The 21,269-nt window shown below is 44.9% G+C and overlaps 1 protein-coding gene across 5 annotated transcripts in view; it reads right to left on the bottom strand.

Annotated features, from left to right (window-relative positions):
- Window positions 1–21,269, bottom strand: part of SFMBT2 (Scm like with four mbt domains 2) — a 220,901-nt gene that overhangs the window by 195,119 nt on the left and 4,513 nt on the right. For all 5 annotated transcript variants that reach the window (XM_045812898.2, XM_045812901.2, XM_045812897.2 and 2 more), the window contains exon 2: window positions 2,054–2,199. In XM_045812898.2, coding sequence (XP_045668854.1) covers window positions 2,054–2,150 — 97 coding nt within the window. In that variant the 5' untranslated portion in view covers window positions 2,151–2,199. The remainder of the gene's footprint in view (window positions 1–2,053; window positions 2,200–21,269) is intronic.

Raw genomic sequence — 21,269 nt, 5'->3', positions numbered from 1 at the left:
GCCCCACAACCAGACGCCCCTACCACCGACACCAGAACCGGAACAGTTTTCTGTATTACCAGACTGAAGGGGAAAATAAGCTTCCTGACGACTCATACTTGAGTTAAGTTTTAACAAACTCAATGTTCAAGACGACAATGAGTTTCTACAAGTCGGCCTCTGTTCTCTACAGAGGTTCAGACCCTGCCTTAAGTTTATTTCCCCTTTATAGGAGTCGCTCTTCGTGGCACTATCTACAAGTCTCCTCCACACAGAGGTGCTTACAGAAATTCCAAGGAAAAGGGACAAATCAGCCACAAAAGGGGGAAAAAAGCTCCGGGGCCCATGTCTGTACATGTTAAGATCATTTGGAGCCCTTCAGAACTACCATTTCTAGTAAAGATCTTCACGTCTTATATGATTCAGGCCGCCCATCACACACGAGCAAGGAAGCCACCGTGAAGTGTGCGCACACGATGGGCCTTCGGGACAAGCCCGGCCTGGCCGGTGACAAAACAAATCTCCTACTTCCCTATTCATGGAATTACCCGCGAGGAAATGCAGCACAAGTAATTTTCCCGACACCATATTATTACCAATGGGCTTCAAAATCTACTTAAGCTAGACAGATATATTGCAGGTGCAAGAAAATGAAAAGTCAACACACGTTTGGTTTTTAAACAGTTTCAAAACACACCTTTGAAAATGAGGCAGTCACAGACATGGCACGTGCATTCGGCGAAGGCTCGGTGAAAGCCCAGCGAACCAAAAGTGGAAACGTTATCTCATGCACAAACGTAAGACAGACTTTTCTTAAAAAGCCTATTTGTACTTAAATAAGAGTAGAATTAGGGGGAACCTTCTGCCTATGGGATTGAGTTTCCACAGAAGAGAATCTCCATACTTCCACTGGGAGACAACGACTCAGCTCTGCTTCTAGAAGTTTCCTCACTCCAGCTTACGTACAGAAAAATCCCAAGGGGGCGGGTGGGGAAACTGGGCTGATTTGGAAGCAGACACTAACATGATAACTTCAGGGGTTTCCAGATTTTTCGCAAATACAAATTTGAGTTAATGCAGTAAATTCAATGGTATCAAGCCGTATGTAATACTGCCATTGGCAGCAGTCATCAGAATATGAAGACAAACATCGTGACTTCTCGGATAAGGGTCAAATCTCCCACTACAGTAAGGATCAACACTTATACATGAATTCACCAGGGCAAATGTTCACGATCCAGACAGCTAAGCTGTCCTGATTTAATTTGCTGTTATGCAAATAGAGCAATCCTTTAAAAAAGAAAAAAAAGAAGTATCTTTTTAAAACGGACTCTTGTGTAAGTATTTAGAAAAAGATCCATGTATAAATTCATTGATGAAATATTAAAATTCAATCAAAGACTGGTGAGGTGTTAGATTCCTTGAAGGGAGGGAAAACTTCACCACAGATTCACATGACCTAAGCTTCTTTCCCATTAGGCACATCTCTGAAAGATGTGCTTGAGGTTTCGGCGAGGAGAGAAGGTAGTGGCATCACTATTTGGGCAGATCCCCCTGTTCTGTCCCTCTGGGCATGTGAGAGACAAGGATGAGGTTCCCACCTCCCTTGCAGTGTGCAAACACGAGAGTGGTCCCGGTCAAGAGGTTCTGAGCGAAAGTAACAGCTGTGTCTTCGGAGCCAGAGCAAGTCACTGTTGATTCAGGACCCTCAACGCTCTGCTTACCCCGTAACAAAAAGATGGTGTGGCATGAATCCATAGAAAGCACACCAGCTCTTTCTAGGGCTAGCATCAATGATAGACAAACATTTACTGCATTAACCACTGAGATTCTGAAGGGATCTGCCACCTCACTGTAACCTACTGTCTCCGTCTAGTATAGGAAATACTAATTTTGAGCCAAACTCTGCATAACTTTCAAGCTGTTCTATGCTTATAAATGGAAGAGCAAATCCTAGGAACAGGCAGTGTGAGAGATCAGGAAATGTCTGGCCCGTTGTTTCCTGAATATTTTGGGGAAGATACTGGTCACTAAATCAAAACGTCAGAGAGAGCTCCAGAAAACAAAGCCCTACCTGAATCGAGACCTCCATTACCGCTCGCTGAACTTTGCTGTTTCTCCAAGGGTGAGGAGGAAGGGTCCTGCATGCTGCAGGCGGACAAACTCTCCATGCCGAGTGAGTAAGGCTCCTCTTCCCCTAATGCATCCTGCAAGAGTTACCTAAGAGCAACCAACAAAGAAAAAAAAAGAAAACAGAGCACCTTGATTATATTCCTTTGTTTTTAAGGTCCCCCCAAAATAACAGCATCCTATCAGAGCTGCTACCACGTCATTGTAACATGCAGGATGCCACGTAATGTTGATAACTGAAAATACCCACACACGGTGAGACGTCTCCTGTGTCCCAAGCAAAGCGCCACCAGACCCAGTTAAAGCATCAACCTCTGCCAATGTGCTTTCTGACCAATTAGACCTTTCCTATAATAGCATGGCTATTCTTCACTTGCATTCTGATACGACAGGTAGAAAAACAGGTAAAACTGCAGGCGCTTCTCACAGAACGTACAAGTTAGTTCATTTACGTTACGGCCCATGAAATAGCCAGACACGCCACTCCTGAGGGTCGGCCGCTGACAGCTCTGGTGGTTAGACACAGCCACGCGGGGCTTTTAAATCTTGCCTGCATTCAACGTCTGCTTTCATTTCACACGTAGATGAAAGTTTAAATCAGCAAAAAGGCAAGGATGGATGAAGAAAAGGATAGTGCCTCTACACCTATAAATAGAATATTTTGTCACTCTCATACAGAAAAATGCCTTTTAAGAATACCACTGCCTTTTAAACCACCATGCACACATGCACACACACACGCACACACGTGCACACACGCACACACGTGCACACACGTGCACACACGCACACACGTGCACACACGCACACACGCACACAGCCTTTTTGGTGCTGTTCAGTTTACTTCCCTGGAAAATTATTTTGAGGTCTGGTCAAAATTAAAGGTCCATAAAAGGGTGTCAGTCATCTGTGCAATGGGAGGAAAAACACAGAAAAACTCTACCGGAGGAGACGGACAAGGTACCAGGTACGCAGCACGGGAACTTAACCCAGCGCGAATTTATTACCCTGTTTGTATAAAATACTATGCCAGACACGGTGGGGGCAGGGGTAAAAAGCCATTTCGCAATCAAAATACAAAGAAAGAAAATACCTATTTTAGAATAGGAACCACGGAAATGTCTAGACTGGTTCTTCCCGCAGCGACCTATGCGTCTTGCTGGTACGAAGATAAGTACACGGATAAGCAAACAAAATGAGGAATCATCAGGCAAACGTAACCAACTGGGAGATTATCCTTCATTCATTCCGCAGTCTCTGAGCACAGGAGCTTATCCTATTTTCTGAAGCAAAAGTGAGGCCGTGTGGTCTGAGGAGCAGAAGTCAGGACCAGCGAGACGATGGCTGAAATGGTTTCTTGGGTTTGTTTAAACGTCACATCGAGGACCAGTAAATACCACATGCTCGCCGGAGCGCTGCGTGGGGCTGAGAAAGTAAAGCACAACGGTCCTAACCCTGCCCTCCAGCAGCGTCTAAGACCGATGGTGCAAGGAAACGGGGGGCACACACACACATGACTTACACCTGAATAGAAACTGAGTGTATTTTTCTTTAAATAGCGCTGTTTTTTTTTAAAACGAGGGATTAAGTAAAGGAACCCTTGTAACAGATAGATGGGCTCCAAGATGCTGTAAAACAGAGGGCACTGGCCAACCCAGCACTTTGTACATCGAGGCTGGTTAATTTTACCCCAGAGACATCAGTTTGCTAAAATAACGCACAGGATGACAGGCAGAACTGTATTCTCCCAAGAGTGCTCCTTTCCTTTTCCTATTATGACACAGACCTTGGAATTTGTGGGGAGCCATGGTTCTGGAGATCTCCTCCCCGTGGGGCTACACGCAGCCGACCGGACAGGAGCGGGACAGGCCGCCAGGGCTCCCCACAAGCGCTCCTGCCCTAGGCCTGGATGTTACAGTGGGCGGCGGTACTCACCAGTCCCCAGGGCCGTCGGCATCCAGGAGCAATGGCCACTGCCGTCTGCAGAGAACTCACTTGTGCATAAGCAAGGGTGGCCATCCCACCAGAGACCCAAGAGCCAACAAGCGCCTGGTGTGAGAACACGCGCAGAGCACGCCGCCGGCAACTCACACCTGCCCGCAATGACGGAAGCGTCTGCGTGAGCTTGCACATCACCCAATCACCTAGACGGGGACACCACGCCCACCAATGACAGGGCAGCCAGAGGAAGGTACGGCACCCTCTGCAAAACACTGCCTCCCTCACAGATGTCTGCCAGGGTCTGTCGGGGAGATCACCAAGCACTGGGAGGGCAGGACAAGCAGCTGAACCACACAGGAGGGGGGACACTCGGAGCCAAGAGAGTATCACAGACGGCCCGAACAGAGGGCATCCCCACTGGGGGGCACACACTGACCCCTTACAAGCTGGTCAGCGACAGGAGACACTAGAGACACAGTGAGGGAGAGGAGAGCAAGGCACAGGGGCCATGATCACGAGGATGGAGGGGCGGGGGGCACAACCAGAGAAAGTGCTAGCAGAACAGACTCAAGGCAGAACCCCAAGGAGAGGAGGATGGTGTGCCAAAGGGAGGACTCCAACCCTGCGTTCCACTCTGCAGGCAGGAAGGAGGACACACCGCAGGATTCCGATGCAGGGAGTGCAATGATCAGATCTATTCCAGAAAACTCACTCTGGCAGCTGTACGCTGGACAGACGGTCAGACAGGGACACGACTGAAACAGGACCATGTGGACAAAGGTCTGAACTAGGACAGCAGGGGAGAAAAGAAGGAAACAAGTGCAGGACGTATTTGGAAAGTACGATTCACAGGACATGGTGCAAACGAGCATGGAGATCCCCCCACATTAACAAGGGGTGATCTCTTCACAGCTTGGAGGTAGCTTCCTAGAAGAAGCCCCCTTCCACAGCTCACTCTCTGCCACGCATAGGACCTAGGCAGTGCCTACGGAAATCAACATTATCGGAGAAACCACATCAAGCAGGAGAATGGCAAACCACTCCACAGAAATTTACTTCCAATGGACTTTGTAGGGCGAGCACATCTCACTGGCCCAGAATCTCTACAAAACGGAAACAGGATTTTGAAAAGCAAATCCTTTTCCCGCCTCCAACACCCTCACCCCCCCCCAAAAAGGCTATTTTTTTAAAAAGAAGCATATTTCATTCTGATTCTTAAAATATATATTAGTTTCAAGACCAAAGGTAAAACTTTCTATTAATGAAAGTACCTTTTTTTTTAAAGACATGAAAAGAAAGCTCAGAGCTGGGTTTTTAAAGGGTAACTTCCTGCTTTTTACAATACACTTGTGATCCTGTGTAAAGTTAATCCCACTCTAATTGGCTCCTCTCCTCTCTAAAGTTGTTGAACAACACAATTACAGTAACTTGGAGAGTAACAAGGCCGCAATTGAGCTGTGTGACTGAGGCAAATTACTTGACCTCTCTGTTCCTTCAAACTTCTCCTGAAAGCTTGATTACATGCAACCAATGGGCCCTTTTCAAATCTGAAGTTCTATGAATCTACCAGAGCTTTTTTCAGATCACCTGTTTATCTGAAAGAAATGTAAAAGAATAAGCACCCCCTCCTGTTAATTCTTTTCTGCCTCCTCCTATCATTTGGAGAATATTCAGAGATGGTTAAGTAATTTTAGCATAAGGGAAGTCTTACTAGGAAGAAAATGGGTGGGGAAGGACACTCACTAGATAGTATTCTAGAGCTAATGGGAATTATTAGGGCCTTTTACCTATTTTGAATTATCTTTAGACCAGCAAGGTCCAGTAGAACTTTCTAGACCTGCAAGGTCCAATACAGTAACCAGCAGCCACATGTGGCTACTGGGCCTTTGAAATGCAGCTAGCGTGAAAGAGGATTTCAATTTCAGTTTTAATTAATACGGCTGCCGTATTAGGGAGCACAGCCAGCCCACTGCACAGGTAAGCCAGACTTCACTATATCTGAATTTGGAGCATGTCCTAAATAACCATCAATTCTCGGCTCTCTTAAAAGTTTTAATTTAACAATAGCAAATTAATTAAAAGAGAACGCAGGAATTTTAAAACCTAAGAAACTTCAAAAAGAGACTTAACAGCTTCCCTGTGAAACTCCACAAACATTTCACAGCAAAGGTTCCGATGTAGCAGGTTTTTATAGAATGTGCTGCATTTTTGCACCAATATAATTTCAAAGAAGAAACGATCTAAGAAGGTAACGCATGTGCGTCCCACTAAAATCACTTCCTTTTTCATTCATCTATAAACTCAGGAAAACCATCCAAGCTCAAAATTGTAATCAGGCATAAAGTTTTTCTGGGAAGGAAAAAGAAAAGTCCATGAATGTAACTATTAAGAAATCACTCAAGTATCAATGGCTTAAAGAATACTTATTAGAAGGGGAAAAGTTTGCTCAAGTTTTTATGACGTCTTAGGGGTTCGGCTCTATGCACTTGCCCCTGTCCAGACACTGTAAAAATGGAGTTGGGGGCTGTAAAGTAAAGACATCAATTTAAATGCACCAAATCATTCATTTTAAATTGAACTCAAGGGTAACATTATAAATATCAAAAAGAAAGCCACATCAGTGAGTGGCAGAGTTAGACCTTACTTTATTCTGTAAGGACAAGTGACAAGGCTTTTGTTTACACAGGCGACCGCAAAATGTATTTATTCTGGCAAATGACACATCACACTTGCACTTTTCCAACAATATTTACTTTCTTCCTTCCCACAAAAGGTATACACATTCTGTAGAAATCTACGACAATAAAATTACGAAGGAACAGGTGAAAATCACTTGTCATTCTAACACCCAGGGATAATTGCTTTTATTTGGATAGTATCTCCTCCTGACAGCTTCTCTGCGGGGTCTGAGGTCGCGTAGAATTTAGAATTTTAATTCATGTTTCATTTACCATTACACAGAAAGCATTTCCCCCACGTCGTTAAAATTCCTTGAAAACATGACTCGAAATGGTTGCGCAATTTTTATTATAATATGAATAGGGTAATTTATTTACCATTCCCCTCCTACTGACCATTAAACTGTATTTTTCTTTTTCCCCATCATCTGCAGTGCTGTGCTGATCATACTCAGCCATAAACGCTAGGCACCTCGGACACTTCCTTCACATGGAATCCCAGAGGTGAGACAAGGGGCCAAATGCAGGAATAGATCTAAGCCTCAGGATCCACGCGGCTCAAATGCTCTCCAGCTCGCAGGACTCACTTGCACCTCACTTAGACCGTCCTAGCAGTGACAACAGAATATATCTGTAGCCAATCCCCTCCAGACCATCAACCACATTTCCTTTCCCCTTTCTCAATGTGGCATTAAAAAAACAGCCTCCTGCCATTGTAACATGCTATCCTCCTGTGATAACCCTGTTCATATTCTTCCCATATTTTAACTGTTGGTATTCCATGTAACTTTTAAGAGTGCTCCATATTCTACGTCACAAAACCATTACAAATATCTTCCCCAACCTGCCTTTTAGGCTCCTTTTGATAGAATATTAGTTCTTTTTCTTAACTCAGTCAAATCCAACCATTCACTTGATTTTTCTAAAAATTGTATATATATTTTTTTTACGAGAGAGAGATAAGAGAGGGGAAAGGGCAGAGGGAGAGAAAGAATCTTAAGCAGGCTCCATGCCCAGCACAGAGCCTAATGTGAGGCTCGACCTCACGACCCTGAGATCATGACTTGAGCCTAAATCAAGAGTTGGATGCTTAACCAAGTGACCCACCCAGGCGCCCCTAAAAGTTGTATTTTCGAAAAGCCCTCCCCCCACCCTGAGACACCAGAAGTCTAACTTCTCTGGGAGTCCAAGGCTTACACTTAACTTTTTTTTTTTTTTTTTTTTACACTTAACTTTTTTAACACAGGGAGAATTTCTGTACAATTTCTGTGAGGTGTGGCTCTGGGCTGACCCCCCCCCCACACACACACACACGGGTATTAATCCATTTGTATCCCATTGGGCTTCCACATTCTGTCTTTATCATATATTAAATCCTTACACATACAAGGCTATGTTTTCGTGCATCAAGCCTTCCTTGAGTTATAAGAAAATTCAGAGAAACAGAAGTATGACTCGTGTCCATATATTCCCCCTTAGTTCAGCAGCCATTAAATTTGGAGTCCTTTAGGGCTGGTTTATAAAGGGACGACCGTGATTTTGCACGGCCTGAAACACAGTCTCCTAGGACTTTATCATCACGTGGCACTTGACCGTGAACGGAATACCGTGTATCTGAAAGGCACAGGGTAGAAACGTCTGTGCATCAAAGACAGTTCACTGTCCCTCCTCTGCTCAACATCCGAGCTCCCCATCATCTACAGGGAGGAGTAAATGGTCAAGGAGTTGGATGTGGTCGTGCCAGTGTTAGTCTGCAGAGTGATTATGTTCCACTCCAAGTGGAAGGGCATGCGCTTGCCCTTCACCCTCAGAGACACCTGTGATCACACACATGTGAGCCTCCTGGAGAAGTGAGGCAAGACAGAAAGGGAGCCTGGCGCGGTGTCTGCTCCTGCCACCGCTTCACAGGGAAGTAGGCTTCATCTCGTCTACACCACTCCCACTCAGGGCCCAAATCCCAACAAACACACCCTACAGGGTTGTGCCTCCTTTTTATAAGCCTGTGATTATGATGCTTAGATTGTCACTGTTGACCTCAGGATGCACGCTAAGCTTTTATCCAAAGACTAATGTAAAATGTGGTCTTTGGTTTCTAAAAAAAAAAAAATCACAGTTCGCATCAATGGTGACCAAGGTGCTTCAAGCCCAAGGAGGCAGAGGTCCCCAGGGAAGGCAAAGCAAGGCCTCCTACACTGTGGGTGTGTGGGTAAGCCTCATGGCGTGAGCGTAACCCGTACACAAGGGGGTCCTCACTACCTAGAATGCCACCCACTGCCCCACTGGTTCTCAAAACCAAAGGCACAACAGAATCACCCGGAGGGCTTGTCAAAACTCAGGCTGCCGGGCCCCATCCCCAGAGTCTCTGATCCACAGATCGGGAGAACTGCCCATTCATCCGAATTTCTAACAAGTTTCCAGGGGCCGCCTGATGCTGCTGGTCCGAGCACTACACTCCGAGAACCACTGCTTGATGAAAAGATTTTTGTCTGGGTGGCTGAGAAAGATAAAGTAGTTCTTCACCAAGAGATAGTTAACATAGGTGTGCTAAAAAAGATATTATATTTCTGCAAAGTCATTTACATGTGGAGAGGGGAAGGTTGGTTCTTCCAGAAATAGCTCTGCATTAAACAGCCTTGCATGATAAGTAGTGTTCCTTATAGAATGCCAGTTACCTCAATTTCATTTCACAAAGTCAAGCTTTGCTACACCATCTGCCCAAGTCAGGCCAGCCTGTTCTCCATAAAGTTGGGTAAGCATTACAGTTTACCAGGAAGGCATCATGTTGACTCTTCGGATCTATGTATCTGGCCGAATTATTTTTTCCAGGTCACTGTTCTCAAAAAGCAAGAGGAAACTGGGTTGTACAATCTCTAGGGACTCTTCCCATGGTGTCCCTCATTCCTAGGAATGCCCTTCTCCTTCAAACCCCTTGGCTGTTGGCCACGGTGCTCACCTCCATACCTCTGACAACTCACTTATGAACTTCCCAGTTTCTGTCATCAAGTCACGAGCTAGCACTCGGTCTGCTCTCCCTCCCTCCCTCCCTCCCTCCCTCCCTCCCTCCCTCCCTCCCTCCCTCCCCGCCCTTCCCCTCCTAACAGGTGTGACTCTAGCAGCTCTGTGAAGACATCCCAGCTGACCCTGCAGCACGCTGGGACTGCTTCCCCTTCCTCGCACAACCCTGCTCTGGACTCAGTTGTGATCTTGTTCTTTGCACGTCTTCAGTTTTAACATACTTATCACCCATTCAAATGCAACGTTTCCACTCACTGTCTAATTCTCTCAATAAATTGAGATATATAGGCATTTTGTTAATTTCATCTCAAGAACTTTCCACCAGGGCCTCTGTTCTGCTCCCATCCAGACTACCTTCTATGCCTGGCTGGCAGATGCCATCCTGAGACCTTGCCTCTCGCTCCTTCCTAACACGTCCTCTCTTCTGGGTCCCAGGTCTTCCCCGTTCTCGCATTTCTCTCTTTTGGGGAGGTATGCTCCCTAAGAAAGGATTTAGGTGGAAAGCATGAGGCCTTGCATGGTTGAAAATGTCGTTACCGACCCTCACGTTTCAACCAGTAGTTTAAGTGGGTAAAAAAACCCCAAGGTCAAGGGAACGGCTGGGTGGCTCAGTCGGTGAAGCATCTGCCTTCGGCTCAGGTCATGATCTCAGGGTCCTGGGATGGAGTCCTGCATTAGACTCCCTGCTCGGTGGGGAGTCTGCTTCTCCCTCTGCCTCTGCTGCTCCCCCTGCTCTTGCTTTTTCTCTCTCTCACTTGCTCTCTATCTCAAATAAAGAAAATAAAATCTTAAAAAAAAAAACAAACAAACTCTGAGGCGGAAAAAACATCCTCTGGCAGAGTTTTAAGGGCTCCTGTCCACTGGCTCCCAGCTTCCACTGGGGAAGGCTGGCAGTAGCCCAGTTACCCGGGCCTTTGAGCTGAAAGTTCTCAATGACGTGCCTACTTATGATGTGCTTGTGGCTTCAGGGCACACCGACTTCTTTCAAGTTTGAAATTCATGTTCTTGCACTGGGATAATTTCTCGAATTACTGCTGATTTCCTCATCTCTGTTTTCTGTTCTCTCTCCCGAGTATTCATTCAAATGTCGGGACTCCTCAATCTGCTTAATTTTTCCTTTTATGTTCTGTCACTGTTTTTTTAATCTTCCACCTAGGATCAACCATCGGCTTTTCCCTCTAGCTCTTCTATGGAGCTTTACAATTTATTTTCACAAAGCTCTTTTTAAATTCTCATTCGGACTCCCTTCCCCACCCTATCCTGTTCTTGTTACCCAGATGCAAAGTCCGCTATTATTTCCCTGCAGTGATTAATGATCTTGTTTTAGAGATTTTTCTTCTCTCTTTCATAAGTTATTTTTCTCTCTTTGTTGGTTTTGGCCTCTACTTTTTATGTTAGGCACCTTCCTCAGAAGCGTGGTAACCAGTTTGTGGTTTCTCCTGTTTAAGGGGGGGGAGGAACTGAGGGGCTGGCTGGCATCTCTGAGCGCAGGTGAGGCTGTCGATCCTGGGAACCCATCTGGAGGTCTTCTGGGTCATCCCAAGAGGAAACCCCAGCATGAGTGTCTTTACACTTGTATTCTCAGGTTGGTCAACATACACTGAAAAGGGTTCCCCCATATTCTGCAGTAGAAGGACTGGGGTCTCCGCCTACTGTCACTGGTTTAGAAGGGAACATCTCAAACACACGCAATCCCTTTCTTCCCTGAGATGAGGCACGTGTGGGCTCCAAGAAAGATCTCCCTCTTCAATCCAAAGCAACAGAGGACTCCAGCTCCAGCTTCAGATCTCCACTTATGAGAGTCCACAAATTCTCTTCCTTCCTTCCTTCCTTCCTTACCCCACTACTGACTAAAAGACCACTTTTTCATCTTGATTTTGTTTTATTAGACATGATAAATGTTACACTCTTACTGTGCAGAGACAATTATGCAAACTCAGGTGAAAACATGAAGCTTTTTCTCCTAAGTCATGAGGCGGCCTCCAAAGGCTGCAACTCACAAGGGCTCACTACAGTGAACCGCATTATATTAGCGGTAAGAGAAATGTCCTGTTTCTTTTAAAGTTACCCAGACTTTTCAAAGTGATCTGCCTCAGAGTAGTTCAAGAAACTTGTAATGTAACTAATGAACATACTCATAATTTCACGTGTGCTACTCCCAAGTGGGAAAAGCTTTGCCGTTGTTCGTTTCTTCACATGACTTAGAAAAGCGAATATTCTCCAGATAGAAAATAAAATGTGAAGGTCTAAACTCAAAGCTTATGAAATTCCAGACATGCTCTAGCTGCCCATGGATATCTAGCGTGTCTAAATCGCAGAGAAAACAGCCTCATTTCATACTCCGGAAATCTTGAAATGAGCACAGGACACCTAATCTGAGCTACGACCTTTCGACATATTTCAAATAAAGCGGAAAATATCAGAGGATGCTGAAGGATGCACAACCTAATTTTTGTCCCAAATCTGATCTGTGGAAATCACTGCTTCCATGTTTGGAAGAAGCAACATGCAAATGAACAGTCAAATAACAGCCCAGGATGGCGAGAGAAGCTACAAGAACCATACCTGTAAATGGCTTTGAAGAAGAAAAGCCATGTCAAGTGCCAGGCGCTATTATCAAGGAGAGCCTCCTTCTAATTATATCCATCCTGTCACCGGCTCACCCCGCTAATAACGCCTGACTGCGCCCATCCCCTCCTTATGCGTAAGAGCCAACACTCAGCCTTTCGAAGAAGAGACAGGTCCTGCCTGCTTCCATCATCAAGTGAGCTGAACTGATTCTTTGGGGCAGAAGGCTTCTGGAATTCTGCCATCTACCATATGCTCAGAGCTTGATTTACCTTGATTAGGACAGCAATTTGCTGGCCATTTTTCAACCGGGCATTGTTGGTTTTCACTCTAAATAGATTGAAATCTGACACAAATTGCTGCCCCCGCATAAGAAATGCTGATATTTTACAATCAGATTCATACCTCAATCCTGGGAAATAAGATATGTGGGAGATAATAGGTACTCCAGGAGTAAACACCAGGGCTGGCGGCAGCCTGCGGTCCCCACAATAACATGCCATGTCTTCTAATTCATGGTTTTCACTGTCACCTCCTAACCCCCCAATCAAACGGCGTGTATTACTCGAGAGTACAAGGTGAACGAAATCAGTGCTTCCAAAGGGGCATTGTGCAACACGAGAAACATGTCAGCCTCCCCAGCTACCTGCTCAAGAAAACCCAAGCAAAGGGCAGACAAGCTATGCACCCTCTCAGAAGTTCACTTACTTATTTACTATTTACCTACAGATTATTTAGGGACTGTTAACTACTTACTTGCTCTAAAGAACGACAGGGCCTTGAAATCCCCAATGGAATCTATTGTGCAATAGGTCTTCGCATCCAGGTGGGGATAAAGAGTTTCTTGCACCAGAAATTTGCTTCCAAGACAAAGTTAAAAACGTCCTCAGGTGAGTCTATGACTGACACGAGATACTTTACACAGAAGAGCCGGGAAGGGCCTTACGATAAGAAAGCATGAGTTTTAGAATTAGCGCCAACATCGTCCCACGTGGCCCTGACATCTTAAACGCACCCTGGGGTTTCCCTGTCCACCTACAAAGACTGGAATGAATGAGAGCATCCGGTCAAGCCTCTGCCAAAACCAAAGCATCCTTCGCATCTGACAGGAGATGTGTCTTCCACATTACACACCCGTGTGCGGAAGTCACCAGCCCATGTGTCGGACGTACGATCGCGAGAACTCAAAAAGCAAAGAATTCTGACGTGGGATCCTTGTGTAAGCTAGACATGCGTAGATTATGTCTAATCATCAGCACCTAATTTCCTGAGGGGGTTTTACGTATCGGTTACTTCAAGCAACAGAGAGGCAAAGCAATGATGCTTGAGCAATGCCACACACTTCAAAGTGTCTAATGGAAGCCAGCCCGGAGAGCTGTGCAATCTCCTCAGGGATTCATAAAACAACTAAAGAGCATTTCAGGTGTTTACTTGAAGCCATACATATAACCATAAAATTGGGCATAAATCAAATTTTATAAATCATATCATTTAAATGCATGAAGGAAGTTGACTCCAGTGGCGTCCAACTGCATATCGTTATGCAAAGTCAATAAAAACACCCTAATTTAGCTTGGTTAGTACAGAACATGGGGAATGTAATGAACACAGATCTGGGCTTTACGCTGAAATGGAACAATCAGTAACCAGAATGGACTCTTGGCCTTCAAACCGCAGCAAGCAACACTGCTCTCACCTGCCAAACACGGGGCCTGTTCTAAAAAGTCTTGCTTTCCAGGCACGCAGTTCAGGGAATCTGGGTTTTCACGGACCTTCCACATTAAAACAAAGTGTGTATATGGGAGGAGAGAGTAATACAGCCTCCCCTCGAATGGAAAAAAGACTCAAAAACCAAAATATTACCCATGGTCTGAGCTGGATCCCGAAAGCTTTCGTAAAAAAAGGTGGGTCACGACCTAAATGCCCAGCTGGGTACTCACAGACTTAATCGGATAAACTGCATTAAAGCACTGAGGTTCGTAGCCGTAGAGGAGTGGAAAGGGGGAAGGTGCTCTGCATTTTGCAGCTAGTTGGAAAGGAGAAGTCATATTTCGGTTCAAGTTTTAAAGACAATGAATGACAAGGGCCAAAATGAGGCTCAATATACTCTCTGCTACTCCACTTAGAGCCATCCTGCCTCCTCCAAGCGGAACGTCAGCACAGAGAACCATGCCTGGTGGGTTTGATTCCAGAGGTGGCCATTTTCCTGGACTAGCGGATGTCACCTCCCCTTACCTGACATCAGGGACGGACACTTGGCAGGGGTTACGTACACCAGGGCACAAGGCCTTGGAGGATCTCAGAAACTGTCAGCTTCAAAACAAAACATTACCCACAGCATTCTGTTTCACTAGCACACTGATGTTAGTGCTTCTCGCAAGATTCCGGGCCTGGCGATGTCCTGCTCCCACTCGAATAGGAAAGCCCTGTCCTTGGAAATGCATGACAAAACACTGATGCCTAAAGAATCTCACCTACCACCAGATAAACATCTGAAAAATCACCCCCACCCCACCGCCCCCCCAAAAAGAACACCAAAAAAAAAAAAAATCAAAAAAGCTGGGAGGTAAGTCTCTCAAACACACATCTTGTACACACTTGGGACTTCAAAAGCCTCTGCGTAACTAGGCCATGTGGAAAACGATGGCTGAGAACTGCAAGGGATACGAGCAAAGACAAAACACGTAGAATGAGGATGCCGTGTTCAGAGACCAAAATCGGGCTGACATGTCAGTGTCAATCATGGCCAAGCAGTTTGAGCAAAATGAGCAAAAGCAACAGCCAGCCAGAGGCTGGAGTAGTGATTTCACATCTGTCATTTGTCCGTTTACAAATAAAACATGGTAAGTACAAAAGAGTAAGTATGATTAAAGCAGATAAAGTGTAATTTAGTGAGTTAATATCAACAAGGATATGAATGCATAAGACAAGGAGGCTTCCCGGAAAAGTACATATTTGCAGTCTGGACTTCCTGCCCTATTCATGACTTCTGTCCTGCTGTTCACACCGTGCAGGTTTAACTACTTCCAAACCCTCCTCTTCCTCCCCAGGAACCTCCACGCTCCAGGCTCTTTCCCACTCTTCCCATTTCTCCACCCTTCAAAAGGCAAATCCAGTCTCTTCCCTGCAGGAATAAATGCAAACTCCACAGGGATCCAACCGAAATGTTGGCAGTGTGTTTTGCCCTCCCCACCCCCCAGGTCCCCCTGACTTTTTCTGTCCCTTCTCTCCATTCGTTTGATGGGATGTTTCTGCAAGCTCTCCACCGTGCTGGAGAAGCAATGTGTCTCTTTCAGCAAAAGTACCAACTGGAAGCCTGGCTAGAACGGTCTCTTAGGGATGTCTGCGTTCTTTTGTGAAGGACCTCTAGCCCATGCCATGCACCAGTTGGCATCATTTATATCCAATGACAGATCCCCTCTTCCTTTGCATGTCCAGTGAGTGTCTGCTAAGCACACAGACAAGATGACTACGACTGAATACTCAAGAGGACGACTACCGAAGAGTGGTTTTTTTTGTTGTTGTTTTTAAACCACCCAGAGGTAAACATCCTTTCCAACGTAGAGGTGGGAAGTAAATGCGTCCTTTGCAACCGTAAAGAAGGTAGGGGAAATATTTTTTTCTCTAACAAAAAAAGATAGCGTATTTGTCACAGATCCGTAGAAGTAAGCCTGGCTTTTACCTTTCAAAGCCGGTTTGTAAAATATGTTTGTACCTAGCAAGAATTCTGCCATTCAGGGCAGGAAAAATCGAAAACTGGAAGTGGAGGGAGGATTAAGGGAAAGTGACTTAGCCAAGGTCACACACACACACACACACACACACACACACACACCCCATCTTGCAGGCAGACCAGGAGTTCTGAAACCCTAAGCCTGGCTCACTCTAACCATCAAACCGTGGCTTATCTACCTTGAGTGCACTTCCTAAAATAATGCCAAAACCCAATTTCCGGCAAAGTCCTGCTTGCTTTGATTCGGCAAAACTTGACAGCTTCTCCTGAGCTTTAAAGGAGGTGAAATTAATCCGTGCCTGTCTACAGTGACGCAGCGCTGATGGCCAGCTCCGAGCCTGAGGTCAACCTCACCACGTGCACGAGCCGCTGACAAGAGCAGAGTGGGCACAAGACAGACCGTGCTCTCCCAGGCCTCACACAAGGAGCTGCTCTGAAGTTCTGTTTCTATGGGAGAAAACAGGAACATAGTAAAAGACCGAGGGTGCCAGGGTGGCTCAGTGGTTAAGCGTCTGCCTTAGGCTCAGGTCATGATCCCAGGGTCCTAGGAGGCAGGACTGCATCCGGCTCCTTGCTCAGCAGGGAGTCTGCTTCTCCCTCTCCTTCTGCTGCTCCCCCTGCCTGTGCACACTCTCTCTCCCTCTCAAATAAATAAAAAAAAGTCCTTAAAAAAAAAAAGAAAAGAAAAGAAAAACTACTTAGAACGGAAAATTCTACCTCTCTTCCCCCGCTGTCCCAAGGTCCTTTGGAGTTCGACTCTCCACTTGTCCACAACTTGAGAATGTTTCCATTTATTCTCACCTATACTAGTGTGGGAATGTCTTTCAGAGAGGAGAGAAAAATAGCCAACAGATGTGTCTGAAAACCAATTACCTTTTAATTAAGCTGAAATTTCAGAAATGCAACCCTTTTCAAAACTGTAATGGCCAATTCACGTGACAGGGAGCAACATTCTATCCCAACCCAGGACACTGAATGTTTTCACTTCTACATTTAAAAACAGAGATTTTAGCTTCACGGAAAGGCTCTGCTCTCCCATGACCACCTGAAATAAATGCAAACAGAAAATGCGCTAGTCTTCCTGCATGGCAAATCAAGTTTAAAAAACAAACAAACCCTATTTATATGATACCCTAGAACCTCTCCAAAGACTCGATCTCCTTATCAATCAAATAAAGGTAACAGCACGCACCTGTAAAGATGAAGTAAGCTAACACATTTAAAGTGTTAGGCAGTGTCTCACACAGAGTAAATAATCAATATACAATAATTACAGTTGCAAGACGATGTAAGACTAGGATTCGAATCCTCGCTCTCTCTCTTGCTCTAACATGCTGGCAAGTTACTCGGGCTCTCTAAAGCCTCAGTCTCATCTGTAAAATGGGGTGATAGTCCCATAAAATAGAGAATATAAAAATACAAAGCAGTAAGTACAGGGGCTGGAAAGCAGCTGATGCTTAAATAAGAAATTATTTTTATTTTTAACAGCATCTGCAGCAAACCACTCATTCCAAATCTTATTAACTCCACAGTCCTTTCATCATTAATCCCCGGACCTATAGATCCAAATGTCCAGTTTTTAAATGAGCACCTACTTAAATTATATTTAAAATGAGACTCGGTGGGAACTGGTACTTGGAATTTCAGACTCTTGAATTATACCTTAAAGTGATGCAGTTCATACCTCCGTTTCAACTGAAATGGGGGGGGGGGACTTGTTAAACTTAGGAGAAAACAGACATGGTACACCTTAATAACTTTCTATAAGACTATTTTTTCCGGGGTGCCTGGCTGACTCAGTCTGGAGAACATGGGACCCTTGATCTCAGGGTCGTGAGTCTGAGCCCCAGGATGGGCGTAGAGATTACTTAAAAATATTAAAAAATAATAATAACAAAAGATTTTTTTTTTCTCAGCCGACCAAACTTCAGGGGAAAAAAAAAAATCACAGGATAAAAATCTGCCCCATCTTCCCCTGTCCCACCAGCCCCAAAACGGTCTTCTATTAGCCTTATTCTACAAATATCACCATATGCTCTCACAAGCACTATATCTACGCAATGTGTCATTTTTTTTAAAGAAAATCAAAAAGAATGAAACAGAAAAGTACAATGGATTCTTTGTTTAATCAGTGTCAAAAACATCTATCTTATCACAAGGATAGAAACCTAAGCGACAAAAAAAATAAAACTTTTTGATTAGCGAATGTCATCTTATCAAAACACAAGGGACCTAACGATCAGTATATGGTGAAACATAATCATGTTTTAAAACTCACTAGGGGCTAACTAGATGGGGAGTGTGATGCGGACATCTTTCCATCACAACACCACTGACATGATCCTGCAAAACCGAGCCTTCAGAATCTTGTTCAGTGACTTTATATGAATCCTGTAATATCCCTTGTTGTACTGCAAGCTCTAAACTGAATACCTTCCCTTGTTTACAATATACAGTCCTGTCTCATTCACACTGACTTCAACCCAGCCAATGCTTATTTTGGCCAACAAGATCATTTTTCTTAGGAGTTGTCCAGGACATTTCTAGTCTTATAGATAAGAGAGGAATTACACCTGACTCTTAAACTCAGGTTTGAACTCTAGGTCCACTGACACACGGATTATTTTATATATATATAAAGTATACTACTATAAATAAATTTTCTCTTCCTTAGGATTTTAATAACCATTTTCTTTTCTCTAGCTTACTTTATTGTAAGAATACGGCATATAATACAAATATAAAATACGTATTAATCAACTGTTCACAGTATTGGTAAGGCTTCTGGTCAATAGCAGGGTATTAATAGTTAAGCTTTTAGGGAGTCAAGTGACACAAGGATTTTCGACTGGGGTGCGTGGGGGGAGTTGTTGCCCCTAACCCTTATGTTTTCAAGGGTCAACTGTACTGCCTAGTGGCCCAACTTAAAGAGCAGGAATGGGGACACTTGGGTGGCTCAGTCGGTTAAGCATCTGTCTTCAGCTCAGGTCATAATCCCTGTGTCCTGGGATCGAGTCCTGAGTGGGGCTCCTTGCTCAGTGGAAGCCTGCTTCTCCCTCTGCCTGTCATTCCCCCAGGTTGTGCTCTCTCTCCCTCTGACAAATAAATAAATAAAATCTTTAAAGAAAATAAAATTTAAAAAATTAAATTAAATTAAAAAATAGAGAGCAGGAATGGTAAACGCAACATCAGATCTAGTTCTTTTACTCCCTAGGCTACCAGGAGGCCGCAGTCACCCATGCACACTATAAATACTAGCGAATGAGATCCCAGCACTCACCCTGTCTGCACAGTGGGGTTCAGAGGGCTACATGGAATAGTCCCTTCTAGTCCTAGGAATTACTAAAGCATCCTTGAATCAGGTACTTCTCTATGACTTCAATTCAAAACCACAATGACCTAGCTCAGCCCACGCTATTATCAAGATTACAGATGAAGGCTGGGGCGCCTGGGGGGCTCCGCTGGTTAAGCGTCCAACTCGGTTTTGGCTCGGGTCATGATCTCAGGGTCCTGGGATCAAGTCCCACTGCCCCTTCTACTCGTGCTCACTCTCTAAAATAAATCAATCTTTAAAAAAAAAAAAAAGTTAAAAGATTCTATATGTAGGCTATATTTTTGTGTACCTCCATCGCTACACCTCACCTTTTCCAGGGCATGAATGAAACCTGCCCCCATGTGCAGCTTCTTTCCCTCAACAATGCCAGCACTTTACCCCTGCAGAGGGAACTACAACCCACCAACTGCTCCCACAAACGTCTTCTTGAGCCACGGCCTTCACCAAGGCCTGCAGTGCTTTCACTGTACTTTGCAGGCATGGATCTGAAAGAGGAATCACTTGAGCACGCCTACCAAGATATGTTCAATCACTGATTCTTTTCCCCCTAGAAGCACGGAGATCTCTGAGTGAGACTCCAGTCCGATGCCCTTATTTTGTAGATAAGGAAGCTGAGGCTCAGAAAAATGCCATAAGTGGTCCAAGGTCATACAGCTGGATAGAAATATCTCTGAAGTAGATCCCAGGCCTTCTGCTTCTGTCCCCTCCTCTGTCCGGAATCTTCCTTACAAAATCAGGTGGTTCGATCTTGGGTTACCAGTGAATGCACAGGTTGGTTTGTTATGACAAGTATAAGTCCCCTAATTTTCCCCCCATATTTGTAGAATAGGGACAGTAAGGCAGTACTGAGGCAATGCAGACGTAAGAACAGTTAGAAAAAACACGAAATGTGCCTTGAATTACACATCCTAATTTCATTTTGGCACAAAAATCCTTTACAAGCTCTTCTTTGCGACCACGACACTGTTAACTCCCAGTTCCAAATAGTGAAATACTATCAGAAAAAGGTCCAAACCTAGAACACTAGAACTGGAGGTCATTCCAATCCCCACAGCAGGCCATTCTGTACAAATTACTAAGAAGAAGAGGGCGACAAGGAGGAAGAGGAGAAAGATAAAAAGAACTCTTTCACTTTGATACCCTGACAAAGACTTTTCGGTGTAAGTAGAGGCCCTGCAAAAGTGTACATTTCCATTGCACGGGGTTCTTCAACCCCAAAAGCACCCTGTACCAATGAAATGGAACCCTCATTCACTTACTGCTCAGAGCAATGTTCCCGTACTCAGCACCTCTCAGACATGGCATGTCCTTTGTGGGTTAGTGAAGAAAGGTGACCAAGGCCACCTCAGCGAGAGCAGGCAGAAATGGGACTTGATAAACCTTCAGTACTCCCAGGCCAGCAAAGGAAGATCTTATGATAAAAAGCGAATAGAGAGGCCAATCCTGAGATCACGCAGGCTCTTCTCTTCCTTCAGGAACCTATTCTTGTTTGTTTGTTTCTTTTTAAGCAAGAATCATGAGAACTAAATATTGATACCCAGCAAGTTTAAAAAAAAAAAAAAAAAACAGTCCATGGTTTCTGCAAGACCACAGGAAGAGGAAAAAGCTCTCTCAGATCAATGACTTCCATCATTAGTGAAATTCAGGCCCCAGCGGGATGGCCTGTTAGAGGTTCAAGGTGCTGGAACCCTAAGGGGAAATACTCACTTCTCAGCCCTGCACCTCTCAGCCGGCACTTCTAGAACAAAACACATCAAAACGGGGTGGTCGGGTGCACTCTCCTCTAGGGTAGGGGCTGCTGAACCAATCTCCCTACCACCTGGCTGTGGTTTACACCGCAGGGGAATGGGTCCTTCGCACAGCCAAAACTTTGGTAGGGGAGTGGAGGGTT

Source organism: Ursus americanus, chromosome 31 (assembly GCF_024610735.1).
Source record: "Ursus americanus isolate L20-20 chromosome 31, mUrsAme1.1.p, whole genome shotgun sequence".
Lineage (NCBI taxonomy): Eukaryota > Metazoa > Chordata > Mammalia > Carnivora > Ursidae > Ursus > Ursus americanus.
The sequence above is the reverse complement of the archived record's forward strand: the minus strand, read 5'-3'. Positions and strand labels throughout refer to the sequence as shown.